This window comes from Vicia villosa, linkage group LG2 (assembly GCF_029867415.1).
Source record: "Vicia villosa cultivar HV-30 ecotype Madison, WI linkage group LG2, Vvil1.0, whole genome shotgun sequence".
NCBI classification, from domain to species: domain Eukaryota; kingdom Viridiplantae; phylum Streptophyta; class Magnoliopsida; order Fabales; family Fabaceae; genus Vicia; species Vicia villosa.
The window spans coordinates 156,378,935-156,396,520 of record NC_081181.1 but is presented as its reverse complement, the minus strand read 5'-3'; the positions used below and the strand labels follow the sequence as shown (position 1 = coordinate 156,396,520).

The 17,586-nt window shown below is 36.4% G+C and overlaps 2 protein-coding genes across 2 annotated transcripts; one reads left to right on the top strand and one right to left on the bottom strand.

Annotated features, from left to right (window-relative positions):
* Positions 1-1,458: 1,458 nt before the first annotated feature.
* LOC131650419 (stress-response A/B barrel domain-containing protein UP3-like) lies at positions 1,459-2,060 on the bottom strand. The gene is made up of 2 exons (XM_058920130.1): positions 1,695-2,060; positions 1,459-1,560 (listed from the first exon to the last, which is right to left on the bottom strand). Exons 1-2 carry the CDS (start codon positions 2,058-2,060, stop codon positions 1,459-1,461), a joined length of 468 nt encoding a protein of 155 aa, XP_058776113.1.
* Positions 2,061-6,094: 4,034 nt separating this feature from the next.
* On the top strand, positions 6,095-6,895 carry LOC131650418 (uncharacterized). The gene has a single exon (XM_058920129.1). It carries the CDS (start codon positions 6,095-6,097, stop codon positions 6,893-6,895), a length of 801 nt encoding a protein of 266 aa, XP_058776112.1.
* The last annotated feature ends 10,691 nt before the right edge of the window (positions 6,896-17,586 follow it).

The following is a 17,586-nucleotide window of genomic DNA, read 5'->3' as shown; positions in this document are numbered from 1 at the left end:
ATTTTAGTGGACTTAATAGAAACAGACTCATTGTTAGACTCGTGGTCTACCTCATCTTCTGGACCATCAGTCTGCTGAGAGGATGCTCCAACATCTTTGTCAACATCAGACCCTTTCTCAACCCCATCATTAATGGATTCCATCATGACTTTGGTTTTGGAGTTAAAGTCCTTAAAAGAAGTATCGGTTGTAAAACTAGTATCAACAACCTTATGTTTCCACTCTTTTCTAGTTTTAATCCTTACATGATTAGCCCTAGGTTGAGGTGAATGTTTTGGATAACCATACAACTTGTAGCAGAATGGTTTTATGTGACCATGTTTTCCATAATAATGTCATTTCCAATGGTGAAGCTTGGCACCGTTCTGAGTTTTATGAAGTCTGGCAGGATGTTGTAACATTTGGTCAGCCATTATGAGCTCATCCTTCACTTCATTAGGAACAAATTTTGTCACTAGGGTTTTTATTTTATTATTTAAAGATTGGTAGTTAAACCCTATACCGGTAAATATTTTACCATTTTTCCAAACTTGAATAATTTCATCCAACACATTAGATCCATTGTTCAACATTCTTATGGATTTGGTCATGTTTTCAAGTTTAGAAGTCAATAAGGTTGCCTCATTTTGAAGATCAAAGACAGTGGATAACAGTTTTCTTTTTCAGCCTGCAGTTGAGCTATGATTCTCTTATGTTTTTCTTCTGTCTTACATACCTCTTTACTTTTGACACAAAGCTCTTTGTAGAAAGTTTCCAGTTCTTCACAAAAAAGCATCCTCATAAAAGGAATCTTCATCAGATTCACATCTACCAGTGAAGGTTGTAACATGCTTAGCAGTTTCATCATTAGGTTCACCTTTTCCTTGATTGGGTTTTTCTTCTATTCTTGCTTTTCTTTGAACGTCACTATTCTTACTAAAGTCGAATGACATGTTCTTGACATTAGGTCTTAGTTTCCTATTTATTATCTTTAGTACCTTATTGAACTGCCTCCCAAGAATTATAATAGCATTATAAATTCCTTCATCAGTCTCCATATCACCTTGAACCTCTTCTTCATTAGTGTTGGAGATAAAGACTATGCTCTTATTCTTCTTTTCAAATTTATCAAATGATATCCATTTTGAAAGTTTGAAGTGACCCAATAAGTTCATCAACCCTTATGGTGGTGATGTCATGAGCTTGTTCAATGGCTGTCACTTTCATGTCAAATTTCCTAGGTAGAAACCTAAGAATTTTTTTTACAAGTTTTTCTTCTGACATTTTTTCTCCCAATGCACTGAATCCATTAGCAATTTCAAAAAACTTCATATGATATTGTTGGATAGTTTCATCATGACTCATCTTCAGATTTTCAAAATTGGAAGTGAGAAGCTGGAGCCTAGACATTTTGACCTTGGACGTGCCTTCATAAGTTGTCCTAAGAATTCTGTGCATTTGGAGTAGTTTCATTTCAAATCACCACTGCAACCCATTATATGGGTGATGGACTTGCCACAAATCACCACTGCTCCATGTAGGCATCCATTCTCCACTTAAATGAGTTTCCTTATCAAGCCCCTAAAACCACTTGAAAAGGAAGGAAGATGAAGAGATTAAGAACCCTAAGATCATAACACCTTTTTTATCCTACGAGGCTAACTACATTTCGAAAAGTAAAAACCAAGATTCAAATGTTGTTTCTTATTTCTTACCTTAAGAAAGGTAGGGCGTAGAGCACAACGAAAAGCAACAACCTCATCGCTAACAACTCCCTCCTTCAACTTCAAAAATGTCACACAAATCGCCGACCCCGAATTCGGAACCAATTCACCACCGTCAACATCCTCCGCCACCCAATCCACCGTCATTAGATCATCAATAATCGGGAGAACACTTCCTCTAACCACACCAATATGACTCAGATGCGCAGAGTAAGCTTCGAGATCCTCTTTGGACTTGTACCGAATGTGAAGCATATGAGTGAATGTTAACACGGTGGAGCGATTGCATAGGAGACGGCCTACGGTAAGATGGAGGACTTGATTTAGGGAGATGAGGGAACTGAGTCCGTTAACCATGGAGGTTACTTTTGAGGGTTCAACATTTTCTTTGACTTTGAAGAGGATGATGTGTTCGATGGCTTTGGTTTTGGTTTCGGTTGATGATGACATCTTGATCGTGGATCTGAACGGCGAGGAATGGAAGTGGTGTGTGAGGTGTTTTGCTGATGGTGATGAAGGGGTGCGGAATGGAAAAGAGAGGTGTGTTTTCAAACACAACATTGTTTATTTGCAATGGAAATGGTGTGGTGATAGTGATTGGTTAGTGGTGATGAGTCATAAGATTCAGAATTGAATTTCTTGGCTTTTTTATTTTGTTTTTTGGAAAATAAATTCATTGAATGTTGTTGTCTTACAAAGGAAAGAGGCACTTAAATTTGTTCTTACGAATGCATGTTGAGAAGGAAGGAAGATGAAGAGATTAAGAACCCTAATAAGGGTATTAATGTCATTGTATTGGTTGAATATATGATGTGGAAATTCCATTTATTAAAAAGTTAAAAAAAAAAACACGGCCACATTAGACTTTTTGATGATGTGGCATGATAAAGGGCCAAAATGAAACTTTTGAAATTTGTTGAGGCCATTCTTACAACTTTTTTTGGCAGGAGGTATTTTCAAACCAAGCCTATATGGCAGGGGTAAAAATAAGTATTAACCCTTTATTTTATATATTTGTGTGCGTATTTTGATATTAATTGTAGCGCGTTGGCTTAGTGGTAAGCTTTTGAGCCGTTAACCCTAGTGGCGTGAGTTCAAGTCCTCCCAAGGCCAAAGTTAATTTTTTATTACTTGTTTCTTTCACTTTTAACATTCATTCATAGTAAAATAAACTACACTAGGCTTAACTCTATTAATCCCTAATGAAATTGCCAATAACACTATTAATCCCTGATGAAATTGCCAATAACACAAATAGAAAAAACATAACGAAACCCGAACCTTTCCCATACCCGACTATAACCATAAAATGATTGTAGGTAGGAACCACACCGTCTTCATTTGCAACCCCGTATCCATCAAGTCTCTCCCCTCCGCTATATATTTCATCCGGCATAACAATTTTAAAAAATATTTAAAAATTAATACTTGATATACTCTTAAAAAGTTATAAAATAAATAAATCCGCTCAATTCACCTTAACATTTGCTAAGTCTTCCAATTTTTGAGTCCATTCCATTAGGGCTTACATTTTTTGAGTCCATTCCATTAGGATGATAACAGGTCCTTTTTTCTTTCAATTTTTGATTCCATTCCATTAGAATGATAAAGGTCCTTTTTTCCAAATATATTTCAAAATTTGATCATAGTTTAAAGATTCAAATCACTTGACTTTAACTACCAGCTAAAAAGCAATTCTAGTTAAATCAATGAGATTATAAACAAAACTACAAAAGTATTCTACTCAATTGACACGAAAGTCATGTTAGGTTAAATAGTATATTCATCCAAGTCCCACATCGGATAGTAGGAAGAAAATGGAATTGGAGTAATAATATAAATAGAGATAGATGATTTGAGTTTTCCATATAACAACAAAATGTAACCTTTTTGGTGTCTAAATTAGGATTTGCAGTGTTGCAACGATGAGAGACTAGTATGCTATTTATAATAAAATCTAACATACTAACTAATGGGCTTTTGCCAAAAGACCCATTACCCAGCCAACTTAATAAACAAGCTAACTTAAGCTAACTTAACATAACTACAACATGCACCCTTCGACGCCAGCATGTGAACAACCTTCGACTTCATGCTTAACCATGTCGAACCAAAAAGCTACCCTTCGACCATACTAGAGTTCAATCCAAGATCTCACAAAAGCATTACTAAAGAAATACAGATTCCTTTTATTGTTTTCATTTTGTTGTGTATTGTTGCTGTCAGTACTTTCTTTGTTGTTGTTATGTGTTTTTTTTACGGTGTGTGGTATTTCTTCCTTGTGTCTAGTATATTTTCATTGTTTGTTGTACCTCATTAATTCTTGGACCTGCAAATCTTAAATATATTCAATATATTATATAAACATTGAATATGTTATGTTGTCTAACCATTCGGTACTTAATGAAGCAGGTTAATATCCTTTTGGTGCTATGTCAAACAATGTGCAACGTGTGTAGGTCCAATGTTTACAGTAAGTACACATGCTACACAAACAAGTAACAGGTCCTATGCTTTTTATCTAGTAGTGCTATTTTTGTTGATACCGTGAACTCCTCCTTTACTTGTTTGAGATGAAAACATAAAAGAAGAATTAGAGGAAGAGAAATTTGAGGTACGTTATGATGTGTTTACTTTTCTTCTCTCTTGTTTCATTTTGTTTAAGCATCTGAAATGGATTGTTTTTTTCTACGCATACTTCTACACGCAAACAAGACCAGAGAGAGAAGGGAGTGATTACTATATAGCTTCAGCGTCTACTACTTTTGTAATTCATCATGTACGAATATATAGCTAGCTCTACAAGCAAAAGGACATTGAAATTACTATGCTAAAACCTTTTTTCTCTATACATCCTTATTGTTACTAACTACCACTTATTATTAGTATTACATACTTACCACCATTTCTCTAGAGATTGCTCGGGTTTGGCTTGAGTAATTTTGGTGTAACGGTGATTTGGTAATTTTAGTATATTTGAAAGATGAAAAAGCATTAAAATATATTATTTGTTGGGAGAGTGGTTGATTTAAAAGGTCACTCAAATCAAATTTGATTTCGCTCATAGCATACTTGAAGAGGATTTATGTTCTATGGTTAGTAAAATAAGCGGTGGACAACGGGCGGTAGGTTAATCGATGTTATGGATTAAACGAGTGGGTTAAATTGAGTGAAAGACAAGCAGTAGACTAAGTCATTCATAGGATGGACGTTTGCTTTCCACCACCGCATGCAAGAAATATATTGGTCAGAAAGAAGATCAACAATATAAAGAGAAGGAAATTAATATATTGGTGAGAAAGAAGATAAACAATTATTGTGATGTGAGAGAAAAAAGCTAGGAAGAGAGAAAGAGAAAGAAATAAAATACAAATGTATGGTTTTTAAAATGAAAAAAGTTTTTAAGTTTGTTTAACTATAATGAGTAATGACAGGAGTTTGATTATTTTATTTATTTTTACTTGTAACAATTTTTATTTTATTTTTTTTAATATATATGGTATCTAACGAGACAGATCGACTAATCTACATAGAGGACTTTCACCCTACCCTGCGTAACCTTTGAGGGTTTAGAAATTTTTTTATTTTAGGCCCGGGCACCATCAACTCGATTCTCTAAGAGAGAAAGGTAAAAAACTTGAATGACTGTTACTGTCTATGTTCAGAATATGACAACTTCACGTTTTTTTTTTATGAAAGTCTTATTCGTGGCAGTGCTTTAATAAACCTTGTCGAATTACTTTAAAATATTGTCCACCCTAGATGTGTTTTTTTACTTTTTATGTTGTTGCGCCAATTCATACAACAAATTTTTACATTATTTTTTTGAATAAAGTACAACCATTCTGGATAAAAAAGACAAATCTTGTGTATCTTTCAAAAAGATTTACTGCTATATCCTACTTTCATTTAGCACTTATTTGTTTCCCATTATGAAGTACATCGATTTTGTTTAGTTGACTCACTACTACTTTCAAATCTGTTGCTTTATACTTAAATGCCAACAGTTATCTTTTGCAGCAGTCCATTACTTTTAAATCTGTTGCTTTATACTTAAATGCCAACGATTATCTTTTGCAGCAGTCCATTATTGAGGGGTTGGGATTTGCTATCTTTGGACAACATAACTTTGGTGATTTAGTGTATTTCTCTCTCTAACAATTTCTTCTCACTCATCTAACCAATTAATTTTATTGCTAACAGCTTAAAGTTACAAAGGGCACCGCACACGAAAGGTAGCCAATCCATTCCCATTCATCCTCACCTCCTTGTACCTGCAAAAACAAAAAAGACAAAGTTAGTACAACTTGCACTTCCACTATTCCACTACCTCTCTAAAATTCGGCTCTACTATTCTGCATATACTGTCCAAACATTATACCAAAATAACCATGATAATACCTGCATTAAACTGTGAATTCACAAGAAGAATGTGCTTTTCCCCGCCGCTGGGATTTAGACTCCCTAGTAACGTGGAGATAATATACTGGATAGGCATGATTCTGCGGGGTGGAAACATGTTGGTAACTCAGCTGCAGATAACTTCCATGTGGAAAGTATGGAATGTCCGTAATAACTGTGTTTTCAATAGGACGCTTGAGGATCCTGCCAAAGTAGCCATGGATACAGCAGAAGTCATCAAGGAATTCAATTATGCGAATCCAGATCTTGCCAAGAAGAAGATGGCTACGGATGAAGCTGACTACCACAGTCCTGCGGGGGGAGTGACTATTGTTCAGGTTGATGCAGGGTGCTATGATAATGGTGTTATGGCCATGGGATGTGTGGTGAAACCTGATGGCAATGGAGTGGTTATGTCTGCCTGCAGACGTGAACAAGTGCTGGTGAACCCGAATGTTGCTGAAGCTATGGCCATTAGGTGGGCGCTCTCGTTGATGCAAGCCATACACTTGGATAATGCAGTGCTCCAATCTGATGCGCTGAATGTCATAGATAGTATTTATGGACTGAATTATATTGCTGATTTAGATCCAATTGTGGCTGATTGTAAACATTTGATTACTTGTTTTAGGAATGTTTCTGTTTCTTTCATAGGTAGAAGAGGTAATGTGGATGCTCATCATATGGTGGGTGTTGGCAGAACTCTAGGCAACAAAACTTGGCTTGGGTGTATCCCTAATTTGTATTCCAGTCCCTCTTGTATCAATTCGGTGGTTGCGCCGCTCTCGTAATATAAGAGGTGTTTTATCAAAAAAAAAAAAAAAAAGCATTGAGACAGTATATCAAATTTATTCAAATTCTTTCCCAGATTCCCCCCAAAATTCAACTCAATACTTTTATAAAAAAAAGAACTCAGCAGCTCCAAAAGAGGAAGAAAATGGTTAGAAAAAAGCTCTGCTAAAGAAAAATAAAATCCAAAAAGCTTCCCTCAAAATTCATACTAAACTGGTTCAAAGTTTTCGTCGATTCATCTTGAAATCACCTCAAAAACTTGTTGAAAACCAAATACAACCTTCATTCAGCAGAACCACAATCCACACAACCAATCTAGTTTCTTCATTCGCACAACCTCCTTCAATCAACCCTCCATAAACCTTCACCGAAATAACCATAAACCTGCAAATAGACAGATCTACACTCAACTCCTCATCGCAAAACTTCAACATCACTGCTAAGCATCAATCTCCACTCTGCAACACAACAGTTTCAACACTCCTATCTGTGAAAGCATGTAACAGAACAAACACAAAATCAACAACGGCTTTGCGATAAACAGACTCAACATACGCCTTCAACTCATCGCAACACCGAACCGATCACAGCGCATCAACAACTCAGTACAACGGCCACCTTCAATCCGCACTGACGTCAACACAACGCAAGAATCTCAACTCGTTTCAGCAGCAACTTTCACGTTTCAGTTCCAGGTTGCAACCTCATATCCGACGGTAATCCGATTCCCTTCCATTTATGGTTTCCCTTTTGACTTTGCTGCTCATTTAACATGTGTTTTGCTATTGAAATCAATCGATACTCTACCTACGGTTGTTATTATTTTGCTGTTTGTGCGTAATCTTTGTTGATTATTTTTGCGTCTGCTTTGCATTTTGGCGTGAGTAGAAGTGAGAACCAAGGAAATTATTGTTGTTAGTATAAAACAGAGGGAAAATAGATTGAGGAGTAGTAATTAGTAGAGAGGAAGAAGTTTTCGTGTTTGATTAAAGAGCAGAGAAATTTTCTTTTTGTGAAAGAGAAAGGAGCAGAGAGTGTTTTTTTGCAAATATCTGAGAGTAGAGAGTTTAAGAGAATTGAGAGGTAAGCCGTGAACAAGAAGCAGAGGGAGAGCGTGAGTTTGGATTCGAGGGAGAGAGTCTGTAACGTCGTGAAACAAGATGAAGGGGACGGTCATTTCTGTGATTTAGATTCTACGGTTTTTCTTCCCTTAATTGAGTGTTTTGGGCTTAGGTTGCAATAAAGCCCAATTCGGTTTTCTTTTCGCAGACCACTATTTCACCACACCCCCTCTTTTGCTATAAGTTTTCGACTTGGGCCTGCGAGATTTGGGTTTAACATCTTTTTACACACTTGTTTCTAGCGCCTAACCCCCTCCTGGGTTCTTATATTGTTTTGGGCCAAGAATTCTTACACCCTATGCTGCAGCACATCACCTCCTCCCTGTGGATTTATTTTGATTAATTCTTTGGGCCTCAACTATTCATAGGCCAGCGCCCATTTCTTTCTGAACCCTCTGTTTTACTTTGTTTTTGTCCGTATATTATAGTTTCCTTTATTATTATATTTGTTTTTTATTTTAAATTTATAATTGTTAAGTATACAAATACATGTTTTTAGATTAGATTTTATTTCTTATATTAGAAACCCTAAAAAATATTAGGACTAATCCCAACTTTAGGTCCATTGTACATGGCAACATTAGGATAATCTTTCCCCTCGTTTCTATTCCCTCTTTTCTTTTTCAACCTTTCAAAACACTCTAATAATACTCAAATCCTTAAGAAAGAAAGTCTTCAGATATCCACACCTTATGAGGGATCATCTGTTTACTATCCATTAAAAACATCAACACATCAAATCTTAAAACACTCTAACTTTATTTGAATAATTAAAGGAAAGTATGTAAATAGCCACACCTTAGGAGGAATCATCTAACGTACTCTCCTGAATAAAAAGCATTCAGATACCCTCACCTTATGAGGGATCATTTGATGTGCTTTCACCATAAAAAACACCAACCAATTCAGCTTTCTTTTCCCTTTAAGAACATGTGAATTCCTTTCTACGACCATTGTGTAAGTCTTCAAAGGTCGAGCAGCAGTAGAATGAGACGTTTAACATCGTTCATTTAAAAAACAAGAACAAAACCAAAACCTTTGAGTCGAACTACGGTGACACCGATTCCTGAAAAGGTTGAAGAAGAGGAATCGTACCATCCAGGTCTATCTGAGTTCCCCACTATCCAGAAAGGAATCCATTCATTATCGATTTTTTCTTGTAGGTTTTAAATACACTGTTACACGATTTTCATTTGCTTCTCCATATCCTCCAGTCTGTTCCCTCCCGTATATATTTCATTATACATTTCAATTTAAAAAATAATATTTAAAAATAAATAAATCCACTAATAAATAAACCTCACTCAATTTACGTATCCTAAGTTTTGCAATTCTTCAGTCCATTCGACTTGAGGTATTTGAGAATTTCATCATAGTTTAAAAATTGAAACCGCTTGACTCGAACTACCACCTAAAAAACAATTCAGTTAAATCAATGAATTTAAACAAAACTATAAAAGCTACTCAATTGACACGACACAAAAGTCATACCTTTATCCTCCGATACTGGATCGGTCTTAATCACTCTAGTTTGCGCCCACGGTTGGGTGGTTTATACCACCTCCCAACATAGGGACACTCCCTCTCACGAATAGCACCATGAAACCTTATAAAATTTAAGGTAGTATTCATCGACTGCCCTAGGGTTCTTTTATTCTACTTTGGAAAAGATGATTGTACACATCTTGTTTCGAAAGAAAGATCCTTTCCTTATACCGTGTACACCACATTGATTCGATAAAGGAACACATAGCAGGAATTAGCCGAACCCTAATCTTCAATCTGATTAAAATAACGCTGCTAAAACGCTTCTTCTTGATTATAGCTTTTATAGGTTGAGAATAAGCTTTTACTATGCAAAGTGGTAGTGTTATTTTAATAAAATTGAAGATCAGGGTAATGCTAAGTCCTGCTATTCTTTCACGGCGTGTTTCGTAATTGAAGCAATGTGGTGTAGACGGTATAAGGAAAAGATGGTTTTTTCGAAACAAGATGTGTACAATCATCTTGTCGAAAGTAGAATAAAAGAACTCAGGGGCCAGTCGATGGATACTACCTTAAATTTTATGAGGTTTCATGGTGCTATTCGTGAGAGAATGTCCCTATGTTGGGAGGTGGTATAAACCACCAACTGTGGGCGCAAACTGGAGTGGTTTAGACCGATCCAGTATCAAAGGATGAGTGTATGACTTTCGTGTCGTGTAAATTGAGCAACTTTTATAGTTTTGTTTAAATCCATTGATTTAACTGAATTGTTTTTTAGGTGGTAGTTCGAGTATAGCGGTTTTAATTTTTAAACTCGGATGAAATTCTCAAATACCTTAAGAAAAAAGGACATGTAATCATTCAAGTCGAATGGACTCAAGAAGTGCAAAACTTAGGACATGTAAATTGATTGAAGTTTATTTATTTTAAAAAATTATTAAGTATTAATTTTTAAATATTTTTTTAAATTGAAATGCATAATGAAATGTATAGGGGAGGGAACAAACTGGATGGATATGGAGAAGCAAATGAAAACGGTGTCTTTGAAACCTACCTTCATTTTATGGTTATCACAAGGTACGACAAATAAAAAATCGGTAATGAATGGATTCTTTTCTGGATAGTGAGGAACTCAGCTGGAACTGGATGGGCAAATAGAGGCTATGGAAAATTTATCAGAGAGTTACGTGATCCTTTATTGTTTGAAACTTGGTGTGTGACAAGAATTAGTAGGGCTAATTAAGTAGAGCAGGTTGTGTTAGGAATTGGTAAGGGAGCAGATTGTGTTAAGGAATTAATAAGGAAACTGTTGACCAGGAGGCTCTCAATGGAATTGGACATGGCGAGAAAGCTTTGGCCTTACAAGTAAATATCAAACTTTTCTAGAGTAGATTCACTCGACTAAATGCCAAACTTTCCTTTGAGACCAATCCACTCTCCCACTCGACTAAATGATGTATTTTTGTATTCCAATGATCAGAACATACCCTGCTGCAGCCTATTACATTGAGCATCAAGACCTAGCAGCTTTAGGTACCATGTTGTTAATCTGTTAAAATAGCCAGCAGAAGTTAGGAACTTTGATTGGAGATTCATGAGAACTCTTAGAAATTTCCAATGCAAGTGTGTGTGGAAACTTAAACTCTAAGTGCAGAATAGAATGAAATATGTTTACTCTTGCATGGTGAAATTACAAATCAGTGGGGACCACCTCAGTTTTAGAATTACAATACAGACAAAAAAGATCAGAAAAATACTCAGATAAGACAAAAATTCAGGAAGACTTGCAAAGAAATGGATAATACGCTGCACCCAAAAACCTCCCACTACTCCACTACTCTGTGAAATTCAAATTGCCTCCCCCTCCTCATTCTGCAGCAGAATCACAGCCAAATCCCAAACCAAAAATATCCATCCTAACCTAGCATTTCAAAACTGAACCTAATGCTTATAAAAACACCCTTTGAGTCTCTCATTTCTAAGGAATTTCTACCCTAAGATTACTAAAGCTCTTTTCCAAAACCTCTTCAAAGTTTCACTCAATGATTTTCTCAGCGAGCCTCCAATAGGTGGACTCTTCATTCTATTTACCTCTTTGATCTCTGCTTGCTTTATTATCAGAAGAAATCCCAAATGATTTCAAACTAGTGTTTGATTTTACTTCTGATTGTTCATCCGAGAATGATCCTTGGGCAATCGTGAGAGCATTCAGGTGCTTTTCTTCTCACTTGATTGTTGAAAAGGGATAAGACCTATGATTTCTGATGACTCAAAGAGAGGAAATTGTCTGATCTTATCCAACCCTTTTGAATTTACTTCGACTTCGACTAGCATTATCTCACCTTTTTAGCATTTAAATTTTGCTAAGTCCTGTTCTTCGAGTAGAGTAGCGTTCTTCTTGGTAGCTAGCCTGTTTAGTCGAAAGGCCCTCGACTAGAACTCTTTTCTTTACTGCTGGCCAACTTCAAATGTTGACTCTAACTTCCAGTTAACAATTTTGAGAGTCGAAATTTTTTAGTAACAAATTTTCCCCCAAAAAACCCCTTTTTGGACTGATTTTATGAGGAAGAAAAATGGTGTTTTGTTTTCCTTTTATTTTGACTTCCATCATTAAATGACGTCAGTGTCATCATTGTTTTACTTTCCCAAAGCTACTAATTATTAAAACCTACCCGTAGGTAGTGGGCTATTTACCAACTCCTTTTCCCTAGGTTCATCCTTGCGTGGCACCTCATTATTACCTTTCAAATTACCACGCCTATAAAAGACACTTTTTATTTTCAAAGCAAACTTCTACCATCTTCAACCTCTCTCTCTTTTTTGCAAACTTTTACCTTTCCAAACTTTTCAACTTTTAACCATGGCTTCTGTACTGAACACCGTCTACGACACTGGTACCAATCCTTTAGCAGCCATCATTTCTCATGAAGATGAAGAAAAAGGGTTGGTTTTTGTCCCGCAACCACCTGTTAAAGAAACCTAAAACCTCATTTGGAAAAGCCAGATGCTAATACCTTTCCAAGTCTCAGATAGACTCTTGGCTTTCTTAGGGCCATATCCGGATCAGCGTTCTCACCCTACTCAGGTAAACAAATTTTTTCCTGCTTCTGCTTCAACTGCCCCACTAAGCTTTGAAAAAAGTCGTCAAATAGACTTAAAATTCATGGACGCTGACATGAGAATCTTTCGTTCAACTCCACCTCCTTGTAACAAAGACTACTTAGCGTGGTTGACAAAACTTCAGCCCAAAAAGGAAAATAGATGGAAAGAACTAGGGATTTTCGACACCATTCAATTGTCGAAGAATGGTCACAAAATTAATTCTTGTATGATTTTAGCTTCCCTCTTCTTCTGGGAAAGTTCGACTAACACTTTCCAACTCCCTTGTGGGATGTTAACCCCAACCTTGTTTGACGTAGTTGCAATCACTGGGCTTTCGCCTGTGGGGGAGATCTTCGACCTTACTCTCCCAGCTGAGCTGGAATTCAATTTCGGCAACGCAACTATCACCAAATACATCTCTGATCATCATGACACCACTTCGACTGCAGTTTCTAACGAGGAACATGTAGCCTTTTGAACAATCTGGATATCTTACTTTGTTTTCTGCCCTGGTTCCCTTCAAGTGGCAAAGGCTTATATTCCTTTGGCCATTCAAATACATGAAGGTCGAAAAATCTCCTTATCGAAGCTCTTATTGGCCAATCTCTATCATGCCCTAGGCCAAGCATCATTAAAACTAAAACTCCTCATCTCGACTTCCAAACCTCTATCCTTGTCAGGACCCTTTTGGCTGCTCTAACATTGGCTGACTGCCACTTTTGAGTCTCAAATAGGCCACACTATCTCTCAACACCTTTTGGAGGTTATGCATGATCGTCCAATCGAAGGTATCAAACTTGCTTTGCAAACTCCTGTTGGTGAATCCAACAAAACCAATTTCATGAAGTTTATTAAAATGTTTCTCGACTGCAAGGTCTTCATTTCATCAATGGCTCCCTTCGCCAATAGGTGTTTCGGTCCTGACTGATATAGGGCTGTTTTTCCTGGAACCAATCCACCAATTCATGCCAAACTTAATGCTATTTGGTTAGCTTTTTTGAAGCCTACCCTTATTGTAACAGTCCGATTTTATTAGATATTTTATTTATTAGCTTATTTGTGTGTTTTATTAATTATTTGTTTATTTAATTATTATGTGGCATTACTAATTAATTGAAATATCTAATTATATGCATATTTGTGTTTTATGGTTTAATTAGGTTATTAGTAGTATACTATGTATTGGGCCTAATTAATAATTGGATGGGTGGGTAATAACATAACTAAGCCCATTAAGAGAAAGATAGTAAGAAGAGGAAAACTAGGGTTTTAGAGATAACACAATTTGGGGGAAAGGAAGAGAAAGAAGAGAAGAGAGGAGAAAGAACATAGAAGAGAAGAAGAAGGAAATTGTAGATTTCTTGAAGAGGGTGGATTTAAGAGTTAGAGGTAAGGGTTTGAATACAAGTTCTTATAGACTATATGATTGGGTAATGTGTGTTGTTGTGATTATCTCTTCATCTTTGCAATTTCATGGAAACATAGAAAAGTTAGGGTTTATGAACAAATGCATGAGTTGATGATTTGGACTGTGTTTTAATTGATGTTTGATGATGTTATGATGTTAGAAGGCCCATAAATGTGTGCTATATCTGTGGTTATAACATGTATTCTATTGTTGTTCATGATGGTTGGTGTTTTCAGTTTGATTTGGGTTGAGTTTAAGGGTTTTGGGATGAAATTCGCATGCTGTTTCCTGAGATTTGGGATTTTCTGAAATCGCCAGTTCGCGCCGCGAACTATTGTTCGAGCCGCGAACTGCTTGGCAGAAACTCAGGAATATTTGATTCACTCAGTTCGCGCCGCGAACTTTGTTGGCGCCGCGAACCTTGTTTTACATAACTTTTTCCAAACTTTGAAAGGCCATAACTTTTGATCCGTAACTCCGTTTTATGCGCCGTTCGAAGCGTTAGGAAGCTAATGAGATTGTCTATATGATAGAATAGAATGGATTGACACTTGTTTTATAAATTATGATGATAATTGAGAATAACATTTACCTATATGTGTATGTTATGGATGAATTGTGCATGATCAATGTTCATGGATGTATTATGTGATATGATAACCGTGAATTATGTGATTGAATTCTAAATGCTAGTTGATGTGGAATAGTTTAAATTGGATATTAATATATGGATAACATGTGATTACTTATGTGTGTATTATGAATTAAGACTTGTGGTTAATATTCATATATGTCTTAAATGATGTGATATCCATGATATGTTGGAATGAATATAAATATACATTTATATGTACTATTTTCATGTGTCTTGTTGATAATGATCATTTAAAGGTGTATGTATTGAGATATGGATTGAATACATGTAAATGCTTTTATATGCGTTACGTTTTGGTATGTAATGAATAGCAACTATTGGTAAGATGTGTGGTAATATATTCATGATGATTGTGACTGGATATATTATGGTTGTTATGCCTTGTTGTAATTGTTAATTGTGTGTGAATGTTGTGTACAATTGGCGGATAATTCATAGAGTTGGATTACGGTGATATGCGGTAAGTTAAGATTGATGAGATAATCTTAATTGCATAAATTGTTGGTATTTGTACATACATTCATAGCATGGTCTGCTTTATGGTGGAAGCGGTGAAACTTGGGTTCACATGGTAAGAGACGTTGATCCTTGAATGGAAATAGGCGTAGAAGACGTGATCCTTAATTGGAGATAGGCGTATTGGCTTTGATCTTGTCCGGATCGGGAGCGTGGCTTGGATTCTAAACATTGAATCAGAAAGCAGTGAAACATTGGATTCACATTGGGTACCACATGCATTGAGTCACATTTGTTGCATTTCGAGTCACATTGTGTGTTATGTGATTGTCTTGTATACATGTGATTTGTTTTGGAGTGATGATTGGTATATGATATGTGAATTGCTTAATTGAGAAGTGTGATGAATAGTAAAATGTATGCTTGTTATGTTTACATTTCCCATTATTATGTTTTCTATAAGAAGTTGAATTCTCACCCTTCTGTTTGAATGTTATCCTTCGTTGATAACGTGCAGGTTCCGACGAGTAGTAGCTTGTCCGAGGATTTAGCCGAGGAGCTCCTGAGTTTGTTATTGGATTAGGTAGCGAGTCATATGCTCTGATCATGTAACACTTGGGGGGATTTTATTTAGACTTATGCTTATGTTTGGATATTGCTATTCCCTATGTTTTGTTGGATATTCAGATGTATTTGTTTGAGATCTCGGATATGTTGTTTAAGGCTATGTGGCCAAGATTGTGGATTTAAATGTTAATTCGAATTTGGTAGATGAATATAGTATGGGATATATTCATTGAAATTTTAATAGCAATTCAATTGTTTTCCGCAAGCGTTTATGCATAATGTATGAAAGCATGAGATATACATTTGTGTTACAAATATGATCTTTGCATATTAAGAATATTGGATGTTTTATTTTAGGTTTTCATTGTGATGAAAATAACATGTGACGCCCTTTTTCCTTTATGCATGCTTACTCTGCTTGATTGTATGATATATTTGGGGTTAGAAAAGGGGTGTTACACTTATCTCTCATAGGATCGAATCCACTGGTAAATGTTGTGGCTTTACTGGCTATTAACCAAATTTAGTGGCACGACAATTTGGCTTCAGCCAAATGTTATCCAAGAGTCTTTATACTTCGGCTTCTAATATCTGCTGGTCAGGCAGAGTTTTCACTGCTCGCAACCATCTCGGCTGCTTGAAGTTCCACAAAAAACAATTTTTGGAACTTCCAAAATTTACATTTCAAACATCCTTTTTCACCACTGAAGAGTTCGACAAATGGTGGACAAATCATTATGCCAGATTGGATGTTTCGAATGTCTTAGCAAAACTGGACACTACTTTCACCATCCTGGAGGATCGTCTGAATCTCAGTAAGTCCCTCCCAATATTATTCTTTTATGCTTCGTCTAATTTGGCCATCAAACAATGACTTACTTTCGACAACCCACATGCTTGGCTGGCGACGATGCTGTACAAGAGCCTGAACCTCAACCAGCAAAAAAGGTATTTCTTTTTACAATTAACTAATAACTCTCTATCAAAATTTTTGACATTTTCCAAATGTTTCAGGGTCGGAAACGTCCCAGCACGTCGAATACTACGACTAACTCCAAGATACCAAAACCCACCGTTAGAAAGGTGGCTTTTTTGTTTTACTAATTGAGTTCATATTTAATTCCCCTCTTTTTGCTAACCACATTACTAACATACACAGTTGGTGATAAGTGACGATTCTGAAGAAGCAACTTCGCCGTCGAACGATCCTAGTGATATTTTCTCTCAACTTCCAGTTCCCTCTCTAAAGAAACAAAAGAAGAAAATCGTAAGAAAACCTCTTGTTCATAATCCACCTATTATTCAAACAACCCTTGAGGTAAATATCTTTCTTCGTAATTATTATCGACTTATCACAATGTCCTTTTGATATTCCCTCAATGATTCTCAGGTTCCCAAAGTCGTTGTCCTGGAGGCTTCGACTTCGGCTGCTAGAGCTTCACCTGAAACAGGGTCGGAGACTCATACTCTTTTTAGTCCTCAGAAGATTGATGCATTTGGGAGTACCGAAGCTTCGTCTAAACAACCAACCCCAACACAGACTGCTGTTCAAACAGAAACAACTTTTGTTCCCCGCCAATTAATCAAGATGAAAACCTTTCTGAAGATCACATTACTTCGACCACTGCTGATGCCAGCATCCAACCAACTGATGATACCAACATCCAACCAACTGTTACTACCAACAAAACAACACCTCCACCCGATGTCAAAAACGCCCCAAAAAACAACAAACCTGTTGAAGATGCTAGTTCTAATAGTTCCCTTACTCAAGAAGAGATTTTGGCTTTGAAGACAATCAATCCTTCGGAGGCTCTCATTTGCCTTCAAAAAATTTGAAAAGCTTCGAGTGACTTTGTTATTCCTGCTCCAACAAATTCACAGGAAGTCGACATT

Excerpts from the sequence above, each read along its gene's own strand:
- LOC131650418 (XM_058920129.1), top strand. The coding sequence starts at position 6,095 with ATGATAATACCTGCATTAAACTGTGAATTCACAAGAAGAATGTGCTTT.
- LOC131650419 (XM_058920130.1), bottom strand. The coding sequence starts at position 2,060 with ATGGTTAACGGACTCAGTTCCCTCATCTCCCTAAATCAAGTCCTCCAT. Across the intron at positions 1,561-1,694 it reads TACGCCCTACCTTTCTTAAG|GGGCTTGATAAGGAAACTCA; the intron begins GTAAGAAATAAG and ends AAGTGGTTTTAG.